Here is an 18,313-nt window from a genome sequence, read left to right on the forward strand (position 1 = left end):
CTCCACACAAGCTCCTGCATTACTTTAGCACTTATTATACCACCCATTGGTCCATGCGAACGCCTAGCTTTATATCCCGCGTGCGCCTATGCTTATGTTCTCCAGTGCCAAGCGGGCTTGTATTTGCGCTTAGTAGTTATTTGCGCCATTCCCCAATTGCTCCTTTGGCAGTACATAGTAGCTTGAATGTGGTTGTTCATGCATCTGGATCTAACCGATAAAGAGTCGTCACTCCATTGCTGATGGTATTAGATATTAGATTTTTTTCTGTAAAGTTAATGATTTTAAATGATTAGGATAAAGCTTTGCTCTCTTAGTGGTATTTCTTCAATCTCATCTCACAGAAACGATTGGCTAGACTCTAGATGCAGTGTAACTAGCATTCTGACAGTACTGTGCATTGTTACTGTTTTGTATAAAATTTCATTCAAACCATGTTTTACAAAAGTTTGGATCATTTTTTGTATCTACACTTTTGGTGATATTGGCAACTTTTTTTTGTTCAAATTGGCTTTCATCTTGTTATCATTTGATGATGTCGTGCTTGTATGTTGCACAATTGGATGAAACGTGTGTGAGTGTATGTTTGAGTGCCTTAACTGTTTGATTTTTAGAATATTTTTTGTGTTTTCTATTCAGTGTTAACTTTTTTTTATTTTATCATACTAAAAGTATTTTGACTGTCTGATTGGCTGAAGTGTTACTTGCGTAATATTTGTCGACTTCATTTATCGATGTAACCTAATACCTATAACACAATTACCGTTGCATTTCAGTGATTGCAGCATAAATGCTAAGGCATAAAATACTACTTGACCCACTGTTCGTGTTTGTAGATAGTATAGATTGCTATATTGCTTTTATCTAACCCACCTACTTGTTCACTACATGTTGTATACTCTCTACTACACTGCTGTCCACAACAACAGAAGGTCTACCATACCATTCTACCATACTATATCTAATTCTTTGCGTGTTCTTTCTTCATGAATGTGAAGTCTTATAATTGAATCTCCACCCAAGAAAACCTCCATATTCATTTTCCTTCCTACTAAAAATAATCCCACCATCGATATCCACACTTGTTTTGTGTTTTGTAAAGAACTAAACAATATCAAAAAACACTGAACCAAACGCATTGTTGCTAACTTACTTTTTGTGGTTCTTGATAAGATTAGTATATCAAGTAATGTTATCTGCTGTATTTTTGTTTTTCGATGAAAAAAACATCTGCAATCCCCCCACAACTACAACCCATTTTACTGATGATGTATTTTATTTCCATTTTCCTGCCGCCAATGAAATGGGTTCTGCTGGTCACTATTATTCGATTCGACTGGACATTGCTACAGCTACGTTGGACGTCCGTGCGGTGCATCGACCGCTACCGGCTCAAAGGCCCAACACGTGAAGGAATTGAAGAACCTGCTGGACGACGCGATGGCCTTGTAAAAACGTTAAACTCGACGAAAAAGGTGCAACAACACTATATATAACTACGGAACACGGAGGAAAACAACGGGACAAATGTGAATGGTTTTTGTTTGTTTTGTTAGTCTGTGGGTATATATTACGGTCGTTTATATGACCCCCCTTTTTTGCAATAACGATGCCGCGAGACGGTGGGAGTGTAACATCGAGGAACGAAACGGTGGCGACTCTGCATCTCTAAAACGATTTGCTTATTTATTCCCTTGAACGAAGGGGAACAATGACGATAATGATAACACCTGCAAGCAACAGCAGATCGTGTACCGATAGACCGACTATGACAGAGGGACTATTCAGCGGGAGTACATTAGGAAATCAAATTGTCTCACTGTGCATGCGAGCGTCTGTGGCAGTGCGTGTAGAAAAACACACGATCCTCTGCACCACGTGTGTTTTGACGCTTGGTTATTTATGAAGTTTTTCACTAGTTTTAGTAGGTCTATTTAATACGCTAGGCAGTAGAACAGCATACACTACACAGGTAGCAAATATTTCAAAAGCCCTCCCTTTAGATTGCAGCAACTATTAACCATAGGAGAGAAACAAAATACTTTACAGTAGCACCGATCTGGAGGATGTAGCGTTAATAGATTAAAAATATACCAGAAACCACACTACGGCCCTTCGCGAAAATAATAGCATCTCTCCATTATTTTCTAATCGCTCGGACGAAAAAAAATCGTCCTAAAACAAACTATCGCGACACACTTATGCTTCTAGGTAGATTTATGTTTTACATTACTGAACGATGAGAGCGTATAACACACGGCAGACAGGCAAGGCCCATGGCCCATTCGTGGGTTGTTTTGCGGTTTGCAGGATATTTGCAGGCACCCAAATGCGATGAAGATGTGAGATCATATTTATTTATATTACCATTTTTACGCCGCGTTTTGCCACTGCATTATTCGGCATTGGTCGGTCGGTTTGAGAAACAGGACAGAAGGATCTTTTGTGAGAGGATAACGTGGATGGTGGGAGGATCGGTGACAGCTTGGCTTAAACGGAGCAAAGTAAGCTTTACCGTGACGCTCGCCGTGGCTCTTTGTAAAGATAATACGGGCGTGCAAGCGGCAAGTTACAGACACTTGAAATGAATGAATTGGATGAGTCTGTTGTTGAATAAAAATGCACACATAGAATAGACGTTATGATTGTTTTGTTTTATTTTATTCCTTTTCTCTCTTTGTTTTTTCACATCTCTCTAACTAACAAACTAGTAGGAGACTTACCAAACGGCGGTGTAGAGTGGTAACAGATTAAACGTATAGAGATTCTGAACTCATGCTTATCCTGTACCGTAACTACTGGATATGTGTAGCTCTGTAATGCATATAAACGCATAAATGCATGAACACGAAAGGGAGCATTGAACAATTATGCGTTTACTGTGCAGAATAGGTCCGGTTAAAAACGGTTTTATCAAAAGGAAATCGATTGGTGCTTTCATTTTGAACACTCTTACTATCCAACACACACTCTGGGCCACATTTCGACAGCAGAATGATACGCACGATATGCGGCTTTTTATGACTAAAACAAGGGTACAACGCCTGGTCAGCCTACACTACTCCCTAAATGATAGACCTGCTACACACGATCTACTGGCACCTGTGGGCGATGGTTAGATAGTAGTATTATTCGCATGTTTTAGCAAACCTAAACTCTGTATGACCAAAACTCAAAACCAAATGTTAGCAACCGCCGTTGTTGTTGCTACTAAACTTTGCATGAACGCCTATTAGAAATCAAAATCACACGCACTCAGCACACGTGTTTCCGGGCGTTTGTACATACACTCGTTGTTCGAGAGAAAGCGCGTAACGCGGCAAGAGCACACTTAAAAGTGCACGGAAATTGAAGCAAAAACTGTTATCGAGTGGGGTTGTTGGATAAACATGTCTGTGAATATATTTTGGATGCACTTTTTTGCACTTCTACTTGCACCGATTTTGCACCGGCACAGCAACCTACCGAGGGTAATCAAAAGAATATTAATAACCAAACCATGTGTAATCAAGCAACCATCACAGCTAGCTAACAAAACTAAGTATGTACCAAAATCATCACTCCCAGAGTGTAAATGATAAAGAAGATAGTACTCCTAACGATTGACTTACGATTGTGGCCCGTTTATGGGTAAATAAAGTTATCTGATTAATGCGAGGCACATGTTACATTCGAGCATGACGGTCTATAACACCATGAAGCATGGGATGATGTATGAACACTTCTATCTTCCACAGTTATGTCGGAAGAGTTGCTTCCGCTTCTACAGCGACGGGTACGAAGCCAACGCACCAGCGCGAGTTTGAACATTTGATAGAAGCTGCCATGGATTTTGCAAAACCACTCGCCAAAGATGATTCAGCTACCGGTTCTTCCGGGGTCAGACAACAAGCCGAAAAGGTCGAACTAGTTAAGAATAATTGCATCAAATTGAAAGATTTGCCGCTACTATTCCAAAGCATATCGAAATTTTCCCCTAGTGATAAATGAATCAAAGCCCTCTGCATAAGAGTGAGGTAGGTTGGTGAGTTATCATCAAGATTTAATTTATTCCGTGTCTGTTCAGCCTGTATATTCTCAACCGCTTTACAAAATATCCATTATTCTGTGGTATATGCGTGACTGATGATCAAGTGACGAGGGGTACGTGGTAAGTAGGGATGATACAGTTTTCGCGAGTGGGTTGTGCACCGTCGTTACCTATCCTGAAGGGTATTACGCTAGGTTCCGATACGGTTCTATCGCCGTCGTCGCTCACTGGAAGATTTCTTGAGCTTCTTCGGTCCTTTCACGAAGCACCAGTCGACCGCGATCGTTTGTCCCAGGATTTCCGAACCGTTCAGGGCCTCCTTGGCTGCCATCGCCTGTTTGTACGTTTCGTACTCGACTAGTGCGTAGCCCTTGAGGAAGCCGGTTCGACGGTCGAGATTCAGGTGGATGTTTTTGATGTCGCCGAACTCGCAAAACTTCTCCTGTATGTCGTCTTCCTGGGCTTCCTCGTGGATGGAAGTCACGAACAGGATCCACCCTTCGACCGACCGTTGCGGGCCGGGTTCAGCTTCCTCCTCGTCGTCCTGCAGCCGCTCGTAGTCGATCGATTCACGCGGGATGCTCTCGTTACCGAAACCGCGTCCCTTCCGATGGCGGGCCTTTTCCTTCAGCCGCGCAATGCCCTGGTCTCCGTCTTCGTCCACCTCGAACTCCTCGTGATTGTAAATGTCCAGCACGTCGGCCATTCTGCACGTTTGCAAGTAAAATTAGTTGAATTTCACTAAAATTTCTCGATTTCAGGAACTTTCTTTTTTGTTTTCCTGCAGGACGCGTTTGACAGTTCTCGGTGGCTGTCATTTTTTCATCGATTTTGCTGTCACTTTCATCGATAATTTTGAAAACGGCTCAGCGATGACCGTTTTTACTTTCTTTCGGAAACAAAATGAAGGCAGTTAAGGCAATTTTCACAAAGGACTCACATTGTTCACGTGTGTTCATAAGGTATGGTACAATTCAAAATATACGGTTGTGCCAAGTGTTTCGCGTTCGCGTAATGGTACGTTATAGTTTTGTTCTACCTTAAAAATAGTCAACAAACTTTACACAATTCATTCGCGTCCTTTCAGCATTTCAGCCGTCCCAGATTAACGCTTGTTGTCGTGGGTGGTTCCAGCTTTATACTGTCGATTCTGGGTGTCCCATAGCTTAGTGTACAGACCACCACTTCGCAGCAGCTGATCGTGCGTTCCACGCTGCCCGATGCGCCCATTTTCTAGAACCAAAATTTCATCCGCATCCATCACCGTCGAAAGCCGATGCGCAATGCAGATGCTGGTACGATTATCCGTTGCGCGTGCCAATGCTTGCAGTATGTTCTGGGGAACGGACAAAAAAGGAAAGATGGTGTGTGATTTAAGCGTGAAATGATTGCGCGCCACTTACTTGTTCTGTGATTGAATCCAGGCTGCTAGTAGCTTCATCGAATACCAGGATGGGTGAATTCTTCAAGATGGCTCGAGCAATCGCTACCCGCTGTTTCTCTCCACCGGACAACTTCAATCCTCGCTCACCGACTTGCGTATCATACTGTTTTGGCCATTGAAGTATGGACTCGTGTAGATCCGCCATACGGGCTGCTTCCTCCAGCTCGGCCTGTGATCTTGCCAGATCACCGTAGTGAATGTTGTGCCGGATCGTATCGTGGAACAGCACGGAATCCTGTGGTACGACGGCAATGGCACGCCTTAGGCTTTGCAGGTCTACGTCCCTTATGTTCTGGCCATTGATGAGAATCTGTCCAGTCGTCGGCTCAAAGAATCGATACAATAGCCGCACCATCGAAGATTTCCCGGAACCAGACCCTCCGACAATGGCCACCTTCGCGCCCGCCGGTATGGTGAAGGAGAGATCCTTGAAAATGTCGTTGCTCTGTGCGTACCGGAAACCAACTTTGCGGAACTCGATCGAAGACGTTTCTCGTCGAACATCCAACAGTGGGGCATTGGCACGGTTCTGGATGGCGCTCTCGACGCCCATCAGGGTGAACATGGTGCGCATATCGAGCAAAGCTTGGCGCACCTCACGGTACACGCTGCCTAGGAATCCAAGTGGAATCGACAATTGAAACAACAATCCATTCACCATCACCAGATCACCAACGGTCATATTGCCACGTGCGATTTCGTTCGCAGCCATCACCATGATCGCACTCAGGGCCACGCTGAAGATCGCATTCTGGCCGAAATTGAGCAGCGCAAGGCTAGTGCTGGTCTTGAGGCTTGCCGCCTCGTACTTTTGCAGCACCTTATCGTAGCGGTTTGCTTCGTACTGTTCGTTGTTGAAATACTTCACCGTTTCGTAGTTGATCAGCGAATCGACTGCCTTATTGCCCGCCTCGTTCTCCGCCTGGTTCATGTAGATCCGGAACTTGGTGCGCCATTGCGTGACCGCCAACGTGTACGCACTGTACACGCCGACACATCCCATCGATAGGGCAGCGTACGCGAGTCCACATTTTGCACCGAGAATACTCGATACGAGCGCCAGCTCAAATATGGTTGGTACCACGTTGAACACCATGGCCGTGAGCACGAAGTTGATTCCCCGGGAACCACGATCGATTGTCTAGTGTGCGTGTGTGTGTGTGTGCACGTGTTTGTGAGAGAGCGAATGATAGAGAAATGAAGAATCCGAGAATGGGATGCCGTAGCTGTGAGCTATACCTTCGACAGTGCTCCGGTTTGCTTGCTAAGATGAAACTGCAAATCGAGATTGTGCAGATGAAGGAACACGTTGGTAGCGATCTTGCGGATTGAATGTTGGGCCACACGGGCGAACACGGCATTTCGCAGCTCGTTGAATCCAGCTGCACCGGCGCGTGCAATTCCATCTACAAGAAAAGAAGAGCCATATTAGGATACAGTGTGGGCCATATACGTGGTGTAACTACTTACACCCTAACAGCACCGAAATGGTCAGTGCCGTAGCAGCTTCCGGAACCGTGTCCATACTGAGAACATTCAGATTATCGATACCCATCTTGAAGAGGAAGGGAACGCACACGTTCAGCACCTTCGCACCGCCCAGTAAGCCCAAGGATACCAACACTCTGCAGGGGACCAATCGGATCCAGGATAACCATTAGAACAGCTTAGGACGGTGGAAAATACTGATGGCAGCGACACCAGTACTCACCTTTTCCGCACCATCGCATCATCCTTTGGCCAGATGTACGTTGCCATCGCCTTGATCATATCGGTGGCCGTCACTTCCGGTCCATCGTAGGTGCCGATCGATTCGCCGGACGCCGGATGGTGCCCTACATGGAAACAATGACGAATTGGTGATGATGCTTTGATGCTGGTGATGATGGTGGTGGTGGGAGCTTGCAGTAATGGTTGGTGGTTAGGAGGGACCCGGCCCATGTTAGCGATCGCTTGTGATCCTCCCAGGAACTTGGCGCGATGCAGATTCTTCGAGTGTTCGTACCGGTGATAGTACCGTTCTTGCTGACGCTGTCGTTGTTGCCAGAGAGCCGTGGAGGCGCTTTCGGTTAAAAGGTGTGAAGTGAAGCTTCCCTTTTCTTCCTTCGCTCGATGCTCTGATGGTGGAGGTATGCTTCGAGTTGCAAATCGCACTCCATGGTTCGTTTCTATTCAAAATCGACATTTTGTTTTTCAAATCCCAACGGTCATTAATCGTAACCGCAAGGGCGAAAGAATTGCCAAGAGTGGTCAAACATAGAAAATAGAGAGAGGGGAGATAAGAAAGAGACATACGAGAACTTAGGATAGAATGCTGCTCCATCGACCAGGCAGCAGCCAACAAAACGAATCATACAAGTTAACTGAACTTTACAAAAGCAAAATATTATGTGAAAAAAGCGAGCATTCGAATGAGTTGAACTGGTGGAAAATTTGTGCAATTATCACACTCATCCTACATAAAAGAACAAAAACGTGTGGAACAAGATTAGTAGCACCATCCTGGGGTGGCATGTGGCATGTGCCGCAAATCGAATGTGTGTAGTGTGTATTCGCGCGCAAATGACCCAAGCGATTAGTGAGGTCGTTTTAGTAACGCGTTTGACAAACAAAACACAGGCAAGCGCGTAGGTACATCCAACGCATCCGGAATGAGATTGGTTAAGATGAGAGTAAAGTGGAAAGATGGTATGGGGTCGCGACGTGGTTTACCTTTCTTCTTCTTTTGGAATATACTCCGAAGGGCATTTTCGGTGCCCTGGAAGTTCGAACCCGCTGGTGGTGTTGAGTAGCTTCTACGCTGCACTCCAAGCGTCGGTTGAGCGCTCGTTCGACGGTCATAGTGGAGCAAGCTTGCTGCAGAAGCAGTTACATGCAGCTGCTGCTGTCCGCCAAGGAATAATTCGCCGTTGTGAGATAAGAACATGATTTAGGAAATAATTTTTACAATTTGTTTTTAATTTTATTTAAAAACTCTACGCATTCCCGCCGGTACTCTCGATACACGCTCGCCGATGCGGTAAGGTTAGGAAGCGCCGCTAAACCCGCGATCGAACGGTGCATTTGCAGCACAAGATAGTCCAGTAACCGGTGCACAATCGATCGGATCGGTTCAAGCGGAGGTGTCGATCCGAAAGCGATCGTTCGCATGTTGTGTATGTTCTGCTCAACGAACAGAATAGTGAGGCATACTGTAAGATTGTGGCTCAGCAGATCGTCCTCAACGAAGAATAGTTGTTCGTTCAGCTGGTGGTCGGACAGGAAGCAGTACTTTTCGCGCGGTAACCGTAAACAACGCAACTCCGGATCGTGTCTAATGAACGCATTCACGTCTTCCAGTGTCAGCTCGACGAAATCGTTCGGATTGTTCGTCAGGAAAAAGCCATACTCGAGCAGTAGGCTGGTGTTGTTATGGGTACCGTAGCTGATGTAGATCTGAGCGCCTCGATCGAATTCCCGTTCGATGAAGAGATCGTAGCACAATTCCAGCGGTTTGCCCTTGGCCAGTCGATCTCGAATCTGGTTTACGGTAAGAGACCACTTGCTGACCGTTTTGGTGCCACTTTGGTGGTTAAAAAAGTCGAGAAACGGTGCCAACGCCATGGATGGCGCATCGGAGAGCAAACCATCGAACAGGGAACCACCGTTCGGCAGGAAGCTGTTGATCATGCGCACGATCTCGGGATCTATGTAAACGCTCCGTGTGTTAACCACGAAATGGGCCCATTTGAAGCGTTCCAATACGATCATGCTCCTCCACTCCGGATGAAGTGTGTTAATTAGGTTCGCAAATTCGCTCTTAATTTGCTGGTTCTGTTTGACCATCGCTATCAGCAACACCTCCGGAAGGTGAGTGAGTTCCTGCTTGGCGCAAAAATACGGATTCGAAAAGTTGTCCGGCAGGGACTTGAGGTATGGTGCGAGTGCGGGATTTTTGTTGTGTTCCTGCACACACAGATAGAAGGCGAGCAGTGTCTGGAAGGACACTTTCTCCTCGGTGGCACGGTCCCGTTCTTCGAGCAATTCCGGATCGAACATTACTCGGAAGCTCTCGTCCTGCTCGATTGTGGTTCCGCCGAGCAGCGCCTCGAAGGGAAGCGATATCAGGTGATCGCCTGCCGCGATCGATTTCCGCGAGAAAAGACCCTTGCCGGTCTCGGGAAAGTCGGCAATCCGAAGTCGGGTTTCGTTCGCCCATCCTAGGCCTTTCAACCACCGCAAAAGATCGACGTGATCTAAACACTCTCGAGGAGCTCTTGCTCTCCGCTTGTTCTTCTTGTTCTCGCTACAATTTAGCGTCATCCTATTATCGTTCCGATCCGCTAGGATTATGTAAGCCAGCCTGACCAGCTGATTGCGTATTCTGTGGAGCGACTACGACGACCCTGGCCTTGAAAAGGGGGGCTCTGTCAGAGTTGCGTGAACGGGATTCTGGCGTTTGCCACCACACAGCGGCGGGAGTGAACAGTTAAGCTCAGTTCTGAAATTGGATATTCAAAAGCATTCAGTGAATTGAGCGCTCGAATTTGGCAAAAGTAGGTCCCCGTCTCTTCTCACTCCGCACCGCCGCTGTTTGTGGTGGCACACGCGTTTTTTGCACAGACCGAGAGTACGTCGGCGGTGATGCGTAACCTGGACCAACAAAAGCTAGTAGGAGAAACGGAACTTACCCGCGAGCGAAGCCTGCAGTAGTTATCGCCAAGAGGATGATGATTTTTCAAGGAAATTCGCACTAAATCCAGCAAACGGTGGGAATTTTGCGGAAATTGTTTTGAATGCTGTAAAAAAAGCAGCCCGGCCATTTTTACTGTCATTTTCAAGGTCTCTGCTGATCTCTGCTGTCGTAATCAAGCTGAGTTCATTCTGAAACCCGCCTGAGTTTCCGGGCTTTCCGACTCGCTTTTTTGGTATTTGCCGTGTTAATTAACGACCTTCGAGCGATTGGAGTTTTTTTTCCAGACCGAAAAAAGGCAAATTTTATGTTATCTTTTCAAAATGCTCTTAAATCTTCTTTTTTAAATAGCTTATATGGCCAAAACCCTCGAGTGCCAATTTAGCACAGTCTCGCGAGCAGACCCTGCTATCCGTTTGAAATGTAACGGAAAAGTGTACCTCGCCACGTGTTTTATAGCTTTGTTACTTTATTTGACAAAAATAGATGCCATCGGCCGTTCCGTAATAAAAAAAATCACACACGTTTGCCCACCAAGTTCTACAACACATTACGCACATTCACACAGGTAGAAGCATAGCGATCGATCGACCGCTATTGATTTAGCCACCATCTACTACGAGCTCTTTCAACCGTCGTGGCATAGGTACACCGTACAGCTCGAACATCACTGAGTTACCGACGTGCTGCATGAAGCGGATAAAGTTTTCCCATCGATGCAGAAATTCCTCACGCAGTGGGAGCATCGCGGCATTGCGTTCATCCTTAACGGGTGCACCTTTAAGCCCTGCCAGCTCTTTGGTTCGATTGACAAAGGTGTACATAAAGCAGGACGGTTCCTCACCGAGCGTTTCGATCGCATGAAAATGGCCTGAAAGCACCGGTATGCTACCGCCGGGACCGAGAAGCAGCGGAGGGCCAGACTCCACCGCATCCAGTTCATCATCGATGGCCATCGCAAAGCGTACCGTACCGTTGAGCACCGTTAGCGTTACATTGTACAGCTCGCTAGCGACATAATTGTGCAACGTTAACCCGGGAAAGTCCGCAATGAACAGTACGTCCGTGTAGTTGCTCCAGCTAAGCACGGTTTCGGTGATTCGACGCATTACCGTGTCCCGCAGACCATTGAATTCATTCAGCAAAGGTAGTACCCAAGGCACGGGCTGAAACGGAGACCACGGTGCGTGCAGGATGTCCACAAGCGGGTGAAATATCCGCTGCTGGAACCGTCCATTCATGCTGCACCATATATCGAAGTAGATTGATATGTTTGGCTTTGCCTGCCGTTCCCGGTGGATGTTACGCTCGAGACAGCGGGCAAACTGTAGGGCCATGTCCGCATGCTTCGTCCACCGATCGTTGTCGGTAAAGGCGTACGGTTCCACGTACAGCACAGGTGTGGCCGATGCGTGTCCGTGATCTACCACACGAATACCGATCATGATCGTATCCCAGGCGTGCACCATCATATCCCAAGAGTATCCGTACAGCCCATTCGTCCAGTTGTTGTATCCTTGGGTGAGGAAGTGCGAGTATGGTAGAAACAGCTGCACGGAACAGTACGCCAACATGGTCATCACGGTCCAGCATCGTCGACGTCGCTGTTGATTCATTTTTTCGTTAGATAACGCAGTGACTCCATCATCATCGTCATTAACAGGTTCCACATGCTCTGAGGCGGGTTTTCCGGAATCATGACCGAGTGTGTTCGGTAGCATAATACGCCTGGGCCAGCTGGCACTGTAGTAGAGGGGTAGCTGAGTCAGACAGACCCAGGGAAACATGCCGATGTGAAAGAGCCGTGAGTTCATAAGATGAAACATGCTGGCAAACACGGTTGCAATGCGGCGCGTAGGTCCGTAGATGAGGAAAAACACTACCGATGTATCGAACAGGCAACCGAACCAGTGCACGATCAGTAAATCGGTTAGCTTGGCCCCTAGCAGGAGCCGGAATGGTGCAAACACCCAATGGTAGCTAAGGTTTGTCATCGCGTATCCAGATAACCACTCATGGCACAGCTTCTTCAATCCGGCGATAAAGTACAGCACAAAGAACTGGAACTTAAGGATGAAGTAGTTCCAGAATGGAACCATACCATCATCGTGCGGTTCCCGCCAAGCATCAATGGACCTGCGAACCAAGGGGACATTGCTACAGATAGAAAAAGACTGCTTTCAGCTTATCACCAGTTGCTAACTTACCAGCAGCGGTTCGCATCGGTAAAAAGGAACAGCGTACCGAGCAACCCGTACAGATAGCTGTGATTGTTCCAGGCGCTCTTGTCCAGCAGAAACACGTACCAGTAGGACAAGGTGAAGATACCGGTGGACAACCGGTACCGGTAACCGAACATCATGCCGGCAGCACCGAGCCACATCAAGCCATAGATAAGTCCCATACGTGGTAAGGCCGGTGGTTCCATGGAGTGGATCAACGGAAACCGGCAGTCCCGTGGTTCACCCCAACGAAGGTCTAGGTCACCGCCGCCACGTTCCTCCGGAATATCGATTAGCATTGCGAGGCCGAAAAGGATACGCGCCACGGCAAGGGCCGCACCATCGACCGGGCGGTACATGCAACGGTGCACGAAACCATCGAATGAGTCCACACATCGTCGATCGTGCCCGGTTACGGTGTGAAGAAGTCGATCCACCGCCACCCATTTCCAACTAACGGTCGGCTCATTGTCGTGTGAATGAATGGCATCGGAGGGTTTACTATCTGGTTCTTCGGCATTTCCGGTCGTCATCATTTCCGTGTAGGTAGAGTATACGGTACAAGGCGTTGTAGGGACTACATTATGCCTTCTGTAGTGAAGAAAGATTCAATGAAAGTGTCCAAATTTATACATAAAATAGGGACCCGACCGTAACTTACCTTTACGTCGGAAGGATGCTGGAAATAAACGGGCACTTGCACGGGTCACAATACAACCGTCTGTTCTTCGTGGGTTGGGATGCGAACCGAATGAACCTTCAATACTGAAGGTAGAGCATCGCACACGCGGACCTTTATATCCTGCCAGACACTGCTCTGATTAACGAAACAGATGAGAGCGCGCTTGTTGGGTCATGCGCAGTACACGCTGGGATGTATCAAGGATAGAGAGCGGAAGATGCTGGAGTAATGTTTACAAACGGCCTCACAGATGCGTCCGAATGGTCACGAAACGTGGAGTATATTAACTTTCTTTGCCAAACGGTTGGAATTTGTGAAAACCGAAATGCACAAAGTTCATTCGCACTTCATCTTCAGCGCCACGATGGAGAGCAAACGATTTGGGGCTAGAGAGATCAATCTAGCTGGCCATGCGACATCTCATTTCCTGTCGCAAATGTCATGCGGATGCTGGATGGAAATGGTTTTTCATTAGTCCCGGCCTCCCACTTGGATGCTTGGGAAGTTTTACGACCTTGGATCAGGGACCGCGCCCTCTCCTGACACCCCGGGCTGTTGGGGACTTGCTACGGTGACCATAAAATGCGACAATTGTGCACCCCTTCCGATCCCCTTAATGAGCTCAACCCTAGCTCTAGTTTCTCGTCGGTTGCAATAACAAGTCAATGTATCAACCTGCCCCATGGGACCATGCTCGGTCGTTCGTCGTCGTCGTCGCCGTCGTCGTCGTTCGATAATAAGAGATTGAGCTTTGATCGGCCTCCCACGCCAGGTTAGCACCAGAGAAAGCACAACCGTTGTTCGGGGTGCCGATGTGGGATTACGTTTGTTCCGGGGGATTGGATAACGTCGCTACAGCCCGGTAATGCCATGCGAGTAGTAGAAGCAAGCAATCAGCACACTACCGTACCAGGTGTGATGCGTCATCAGCGGCGTCGGAGCGCGAGGTGCAGGAAGATGAAAGTAAACATCCACCACCGGACTTGTGGAGCTCGCGGTCGTATGGCGAATCTCCACATAACGTTCGCTGGCCATTGATGAAGTTAGTGCGACCTCCACCTTTGCCAACACTCACAACAGCAGCACCAACAGCAGATGGCGTATGATGGACTTTCGTAACGAAAGTGGATTTGTTGTTGGGCAGCGCCAGAAATTTTGGCCAGGGTCGGTCACTTACGAGACCGGCAGGAGTGGATGTATTAGCGTGCGGATGGGGTCTTCCCGCAAAAGGAGGAGCCAGCTTTTTTACATTAATTTACTGAACGAATTTCTTTATTCGACTGTCATTTACAAGTTGAGTAACGGATGCGGGTTTGCATTTTATCTTTTTTGTCTCTTTCATTTACGGTCTTTGCTAGCCTTGAGTTTCGTCAGTTTTGCATATTATCTTCTTTTAGTTTAAAGCTTTTACATTTGCTTGTTATTGAAGGGCATTTTGTGCTCCATTTTGCAACTTTCAACAGCTGAAGCACAATATTTAGCCAGTACTACTCTTTGCTCTCTCACATAGTAGGCGTTTGTGGATAAATCGGCTTACTTAGTTTATGCACTAAACACGGGCGGGTGGTTTCAGTTACTACCTTACACGCTAGCTATACACTGTCATGACAACCAACTCGGCTCCTACATAAGGCAGACCTGAAGACGACTCTACTTAGATCGCACGGGTCCTTCACTATCATCCTGGTTCATGCACTGGATAACAATAAATAATAACATCCCCTCTTACCGACTCCATTTAAATCACCGATTTCCAAAATCCATTCTATTGGCACATCCCTAATCCTTCTAGATTCAATATACTGCTGATAGTTACTTACGACCATCTATCAGCCGAACTGCTGCTGCTGCCCAGCCAGCGATTGCTGATCACCATTGCTAAAGAAGCGGAAGAAACCTCCCCGATGATTGTTCAGGTAGTAGAGAATCTCCATCTCATCCTTCGGACACTTGGGATAGTACGCATCGCAGCTGTTCGCACCGATACCATAGCCAAGCAGGGCGGCACGAGAGAACTTTAGCCACGGTGAACTGTCCGGTACGGCACTCAGTATTCTGGAGATGTTGGGAAAAGCAAAAAGAGGAATATCATTCTTAGTGGTGCTACTATCGGTTGATAACCACACCTTAAACTTACGTCGATAGCAGACCCCGGTTCACGTAGCTACTGAAACCCTGGCCGGTGGAACTGCGCGACATCATGCAGATCAGCTTCGGTACACACTGAAGCTCATCATTGTCGGCAATGTTATCCAATGCCTGCCGTAGCTGTCCACCAACACCACCTGAGAAGCCGGGCTGTAGACCGGCATAGTTTTGCCCTCCGTACACACTACCCGGGCGTTGAGGACCCTGTACTGCGGGACTACCGAAGGTTCCCGGTGCAAAGTTGAAGATACTCTGGAGAACCCCAAGAATGCTTTGCGCATTCGGTGGCTGGTTAGAACCTCCAAACTGTGGCTGATGCTGCTGCTGCTGATAATAGGGACTCGTGTACGGGGAGCTGGTTGCATAGGGTGACTGGTACGGATATTGTGGGTATTGCTGATACAAACTACCGACCGGACTCGGTTGCTGTCCATGGTACCCATACGCACCAGGATAGGCGGAGCTCATACTAAACGGATACTGTTGCCGCTGAAGCTCGGGATAGTTTCCTATCGAGTTGTCCACCTGTTGTACTCCGCCGGTCGGATAATCGGATTGCAGTGGAACACCTCCATACCGCTGACCGCCAGTACCACCCAGGTAAGGGGCGTATTGTGCTTGATCCGCTACCGAGTTTCCTGCTATGTTGTAGACCTTCTGGTTGGCCTGGTACTTGTATTTGTTCTTCTTTCGTTTGATTTTCTGCTGCTGGTAATTGGCCGACTGTCCATCGGAAAACGTTGGAGCCGCCGGTGGTGGAGGAGGTGTGATAACAGCATCTGCATTGCCAGCAAACTGAATCGATGCACCGACGGTATAGAACTGATCGCGTTCATGATCCCGGTTCTGGAACGGTACCGTATTCGGAGAAGAGCTGGAACCACTGGAGACCGAAGCAGTTGTACCGAAGAAGTTACTACCGGAGGAACCGGTGGGCGAACTATCAGGATAATGCGCACTAGCCGAAGGATAGCTATCTGCGACGTCTCCAAAACGGACACGTCCGGTGCGTTTTACATCCTCCGCTTGGAACTGAATCACGGTACCGGGTCGGGGGCCTACGCTTGCCGATGTTGTCGGTTCCCGGAAAACGAACTGATCCCTTCCATCGGTGGCATAACTGGTGGTCGTACGTAATAACGCGTTTGAGTACAGGCGCACACCCACGTAACAAGATAACGAATTCGCTTGACTCGGCTCGGAGCACGACGACAACACTTACCCTGTATCCTTCCGGTAATTGATGGCGTCTGCACGATAACCTACACCGACCACTAGCAGGACTAGTAGGCACTGCGCAATACTCGCACTGATCTCACTAACCCACTTACGTGAACGTCCATTTCCGGTGGAAGGCATGCTTACTGCACCGTTCACAAACTGCGACTGTAGTAACCGGGCAGCGGACCAAACTTACTCACCGCGAGCGATTGATCGCGAGCGCGCACCCCCTCGACTATCTGGCAATCTGGAAGGGAGCCTGAGTGTACCCTAAGCGCCACCGAACAGCCGAAATCGGTGACTCCTACCTTCGGCTACCACTAAACCGCAGCGCATTTCACTTTTCTTCACATCGGCATCGCCGACGCAGCTGGATCATTGGTGGGGCGATCGCGTTTTTGGCCGAAGCGCTTTTTAACCAACTTTTTTGTTGTTTCTTTTTTCTACCGGCTGCAGCCCCCCTCTCCCCCTCCCCCGTTCGGAACTAGCGTGCGAAAAGGGGTCATGGGGTTCGGTAGGTGGGAATTCCGTGAGTTTTATGCAATAACGGCGCACCATACGCGCCAATATGGTGCAGCCAGATCACGAGCCAGGCCTCGTACAAACCTGGTCGAACGGAGGTGCGCGCCATGATAAGTAATGGAGATTAACAATGGCAACATGGACATGGACAAGGCGATTCGTGGTGGTAACGAAACGAATCGCTTGCGGGACATGTTTGTCCTCCTAAACGCCACCACCTCGAACCAACCCGGAGAGTAGTGAGTACCGAGCGCACGGAAGTACACGGAAGTGCTGCAGCACACGTGTGTTTAGGCGCGGGACTCGGGAAATGTGGCGTTCGCAGTTCAATTGAGTGAAAGTGGAAACAATCTGTTCGATGCTTCGATGGTTTATAGCCGTTCGCGCGCTGTGTAGACTCACAGCATCCAGCCGCCGGTTGGATCATCGATGATTAGGGTTATTGATGTGGACCGTGGTCCCTGTTTCCGGTGTTCCGTGGGTTGAGAGGATGACCGTTTTGGGATGGTCATAAATCCATTTTGTGCCAAGGTAGTCACCACCAAGTAACGGTTGCTAGCCATTGTTCTGAAGAGTGTCCTCCAGAAAGGAATTCCATCCACATCCACACTTTCACTCCACCCACCTGGGAAGGTTGGAAAGGGTTTTCCCTCGTTTAGATTGGTTGGTTGCGCTTTCGATTTCCATCCAAGTGCGCCGTTGTCGTTGTCGCATTTCTTAGATCGTCACAGCCAATGGTTACTACAAATTTTCCTCGCCTGGTTCACCTGGTGACCCGACGAACCCTTCGTACGGTATGAAAATGAATGAAAAGCGCCCAGCCGGTGAACCGCGAAGAAAGCAATCCGTAACGAAGGCGGTCGCTACATCTACGCTAAACTAGCGTACGATGTGTATGATCAAGATGGTAGCATCTTGGCGGAAGGATCTTTCTTTCGATGGCTTTTGATTTCGAAATCGGCGCGTACTTCTTCGCCACGGTTTCTCGCTTTAAACGGAGAAACCGGTGCGCTATGGTTCGTTGAATTGGTTGCATCTTAAACAGATGCCAAACTCGGGGACCGGTGTTTTTGGGGGGGTACATCTTCAATTCGGCCTACAAGACAATAATGGTGTTCCTTTCTGTTTTTTTTGTGGGTGAAATTGAACCACCTGAAATTAAGAGTGAACTTGACCACCACACCGGATCCCGGGTGTGCCAGTGCCTGGTGAACTGGAGGGTGAAGCGACTAAATTCCGTTAACGTAAAGTGAAAAGCATGTTTAAACGATTGTCCGCTGATCGAGCTGATTCATTTAAATCGATGGTTGGGGATGGATCGTCTTTGAACAATGAAAGAATGTTTAAGTTGAGAATTGTCGTTAGGTAGTTA

At 47.9% G+C, this 18,313-nt stretch overlaps 5 protein-coding genes across 9 annotated transcripts in view; 1 reads left to right on the forward strand and 4 right to left on the reverse strand.

The window, feature by feature from the left end:
- The window catches only part of LOC125954682 (2-oxoglutarate dehydrogenase complex component E1), a 16,495-nt gene extending 13,853 nt beyond the window's left edge, over positions 1-2,642 (forward strand). For all 4 annotated transcript variants that reach the window (XM_049685169.1, XM_049685167.1, XM_049685168.1 and 1 more), the window contains one exon: positions 1,353-2,642. In XM_049685169.1, coding sequence (XP_049541126.1) covers positions 1,353-1,452 — 100 coding nt within the window. In that variant the 3' untranslated portion in view covers positions 1,453-2,642. The remainder of the gene's footprint in view (positions 1-1,352) is intronic.
- A 1,312-nt stretch (positions 2,643-3,954) lies between these two features.
- Positions 3,955-4,847, reverse strand: LOC125954692 (RNA-binding protein 8A). Its single transcript, XM_049685185.1, has one exon. The coding sequence runs from the start codon at positions 4,734-4,736 to the stop codon at positions 4,239-4,241; it is 498 nt and encodes a 165-aa protein (XP_049541142.1). The 5' UTR covers positions 4,737-4,847; the 3' UTR covers positions 3,955-4,238.
- Positions 4,848-4,941: 94 nt separating this feature from the next.
- LOC125954685 (iron-sulfur clusters transporter ABCB7, mitochondrial) lies at positions 4,942-10,276 on the reverse strand. 2 transcript variants are annotated; one of them, XM_049685177.1, is made up of 7 exons: positions 10,145-10,276; positions 8,187-8,355; positions 7,186-7,309; positions 6,945-7,099; positions 6,714-6,880; positions 5,434-6,615; positions 4,942-5,366 (listed from the first exon to the last, which is right to left on the reverse strand). In XM_049685177.1, exons 1-7 carry the CDS (start codon positions 10,274-10,276, stop codon positions 5,136-5,138), a joined length of 2,160 nt encoding a protein of 719 aa, XP_049541134.1. In that variant the 3' UTR covers positions 4,942-5,135. The 2 variants fall into 2 exon arrangements, with proteins under 2 accessions (XP_049541134.1, XP_049541133.1); XM_049685176.1 differs by having other exon boundaries at positions 7,186-7,642.
- On the reverse strand, positions 8,372-9,947 carry LOC125954687 (SET domain-containing protein 4). The gene has a single exon (XM_049685179.1). It carries the CDS (start codon positions 9,774-9,776, stop codon positions 8,418-8,420), a length of 1,359 nt encoding a protein of 452 aa, XP_049541136.1. The 5' UTR covers positions 9,777-9,947; the 3' UTR covers positions 8,372-8,417.
- Positions 10,277-10,612: 336 nt separating the features above from the next.
- LOC125954686 (vitamin K-dependent gamma-carboxylase) lies at positions 10,613-13,126 on the reverse strand. Its single transcript, XM_049685178.1, has 3 exons — positions 13,030-13,126; positions 12,354-12,959; positions 10,613-12,282 (listed from the first exon to the last, which is right to left on the reverse strand). The coding sequence occupies exons 2-3, from the start codon at positions 12,902-12,904 to the stop codon at positions 10,749-10,751; spliced, it is 2,085 nt and encodes a 694-aa protein (XP_049541135.1). The 5' UTR covers positions 12,905-12,959; positions 13,030-13,126; the 3' UTR covers positions 10,613-10,748.
- Positions 13,127-18,313: the final 5,187 nt, after the last annotated feature.

Source organism: Anopheles darlingi, chromosome 3 (assembly GCF_943734745.1).
Source record: "Anopheles darlingi chromosome 3, idAnoDarlMG_H_01, whole genome shotgun sequence".
Lineage (NCBI taxonomy): Eukaryota > Metazoa > Arthropoda > Insecta > Diptera > Culicidae > Anopheles > Anopheles darlingi.

Excerpts from the sequence above, each read along its gene's own strand:
- LOC125954686 (XM_049685178.1), bottom strand. The coding sequence starts at position 12,904 with ATGATGACGACCGGAAATGCCGAAGAACCAGATAGTAAACCCTCCGAT. Across the intron at positions 12,283-12,353 it reads ACCGATGCGAACCGCTGCTG|GTCCATTGATGCTTGGCGGG; the intron begins GTAAGTTAGCAA and ends CTTGGTTCGCAG.
- LOC125954692 (XM_049685185.1), bottom strand. The coding sequence starts at position 4,736 with ATGGCCGACGTGCTGGACATTTACAATCACGAGGAGTTCGAGGTGGAC.
- LOC125954687 (XM_049685179.1), bottom strand. The coding sequence starts at position 9,776 with ATGACGCTAAATTGTAGCGAGAACAAGAAGAACAAGCGGAGAGCAAGA.
- LOC125954685 (XM_049685176.1), bottom strand. The coding sequence starts at position 10,276 with ATGGCCGGGCTGCTTTTTTTACAGCATTCAAAACAATTTCCGCAAAAT. Across the intron at positions 7,643-8,186 it reads ATTCCAAAAGAAGAAGAAAG|AAACGAACCATGGAGTGCGA; the intron begins GTAAACCACGTC and ends GATTTTGAATAG. Across the intron at positions 6,881-6,944 it reads CATTTCGGTGCTGTTAGGGT|ATGGAATTGCACGCGCCGGT; the intron begins GTAAGTAGTTAC and ends CTTTTCTTGTAG.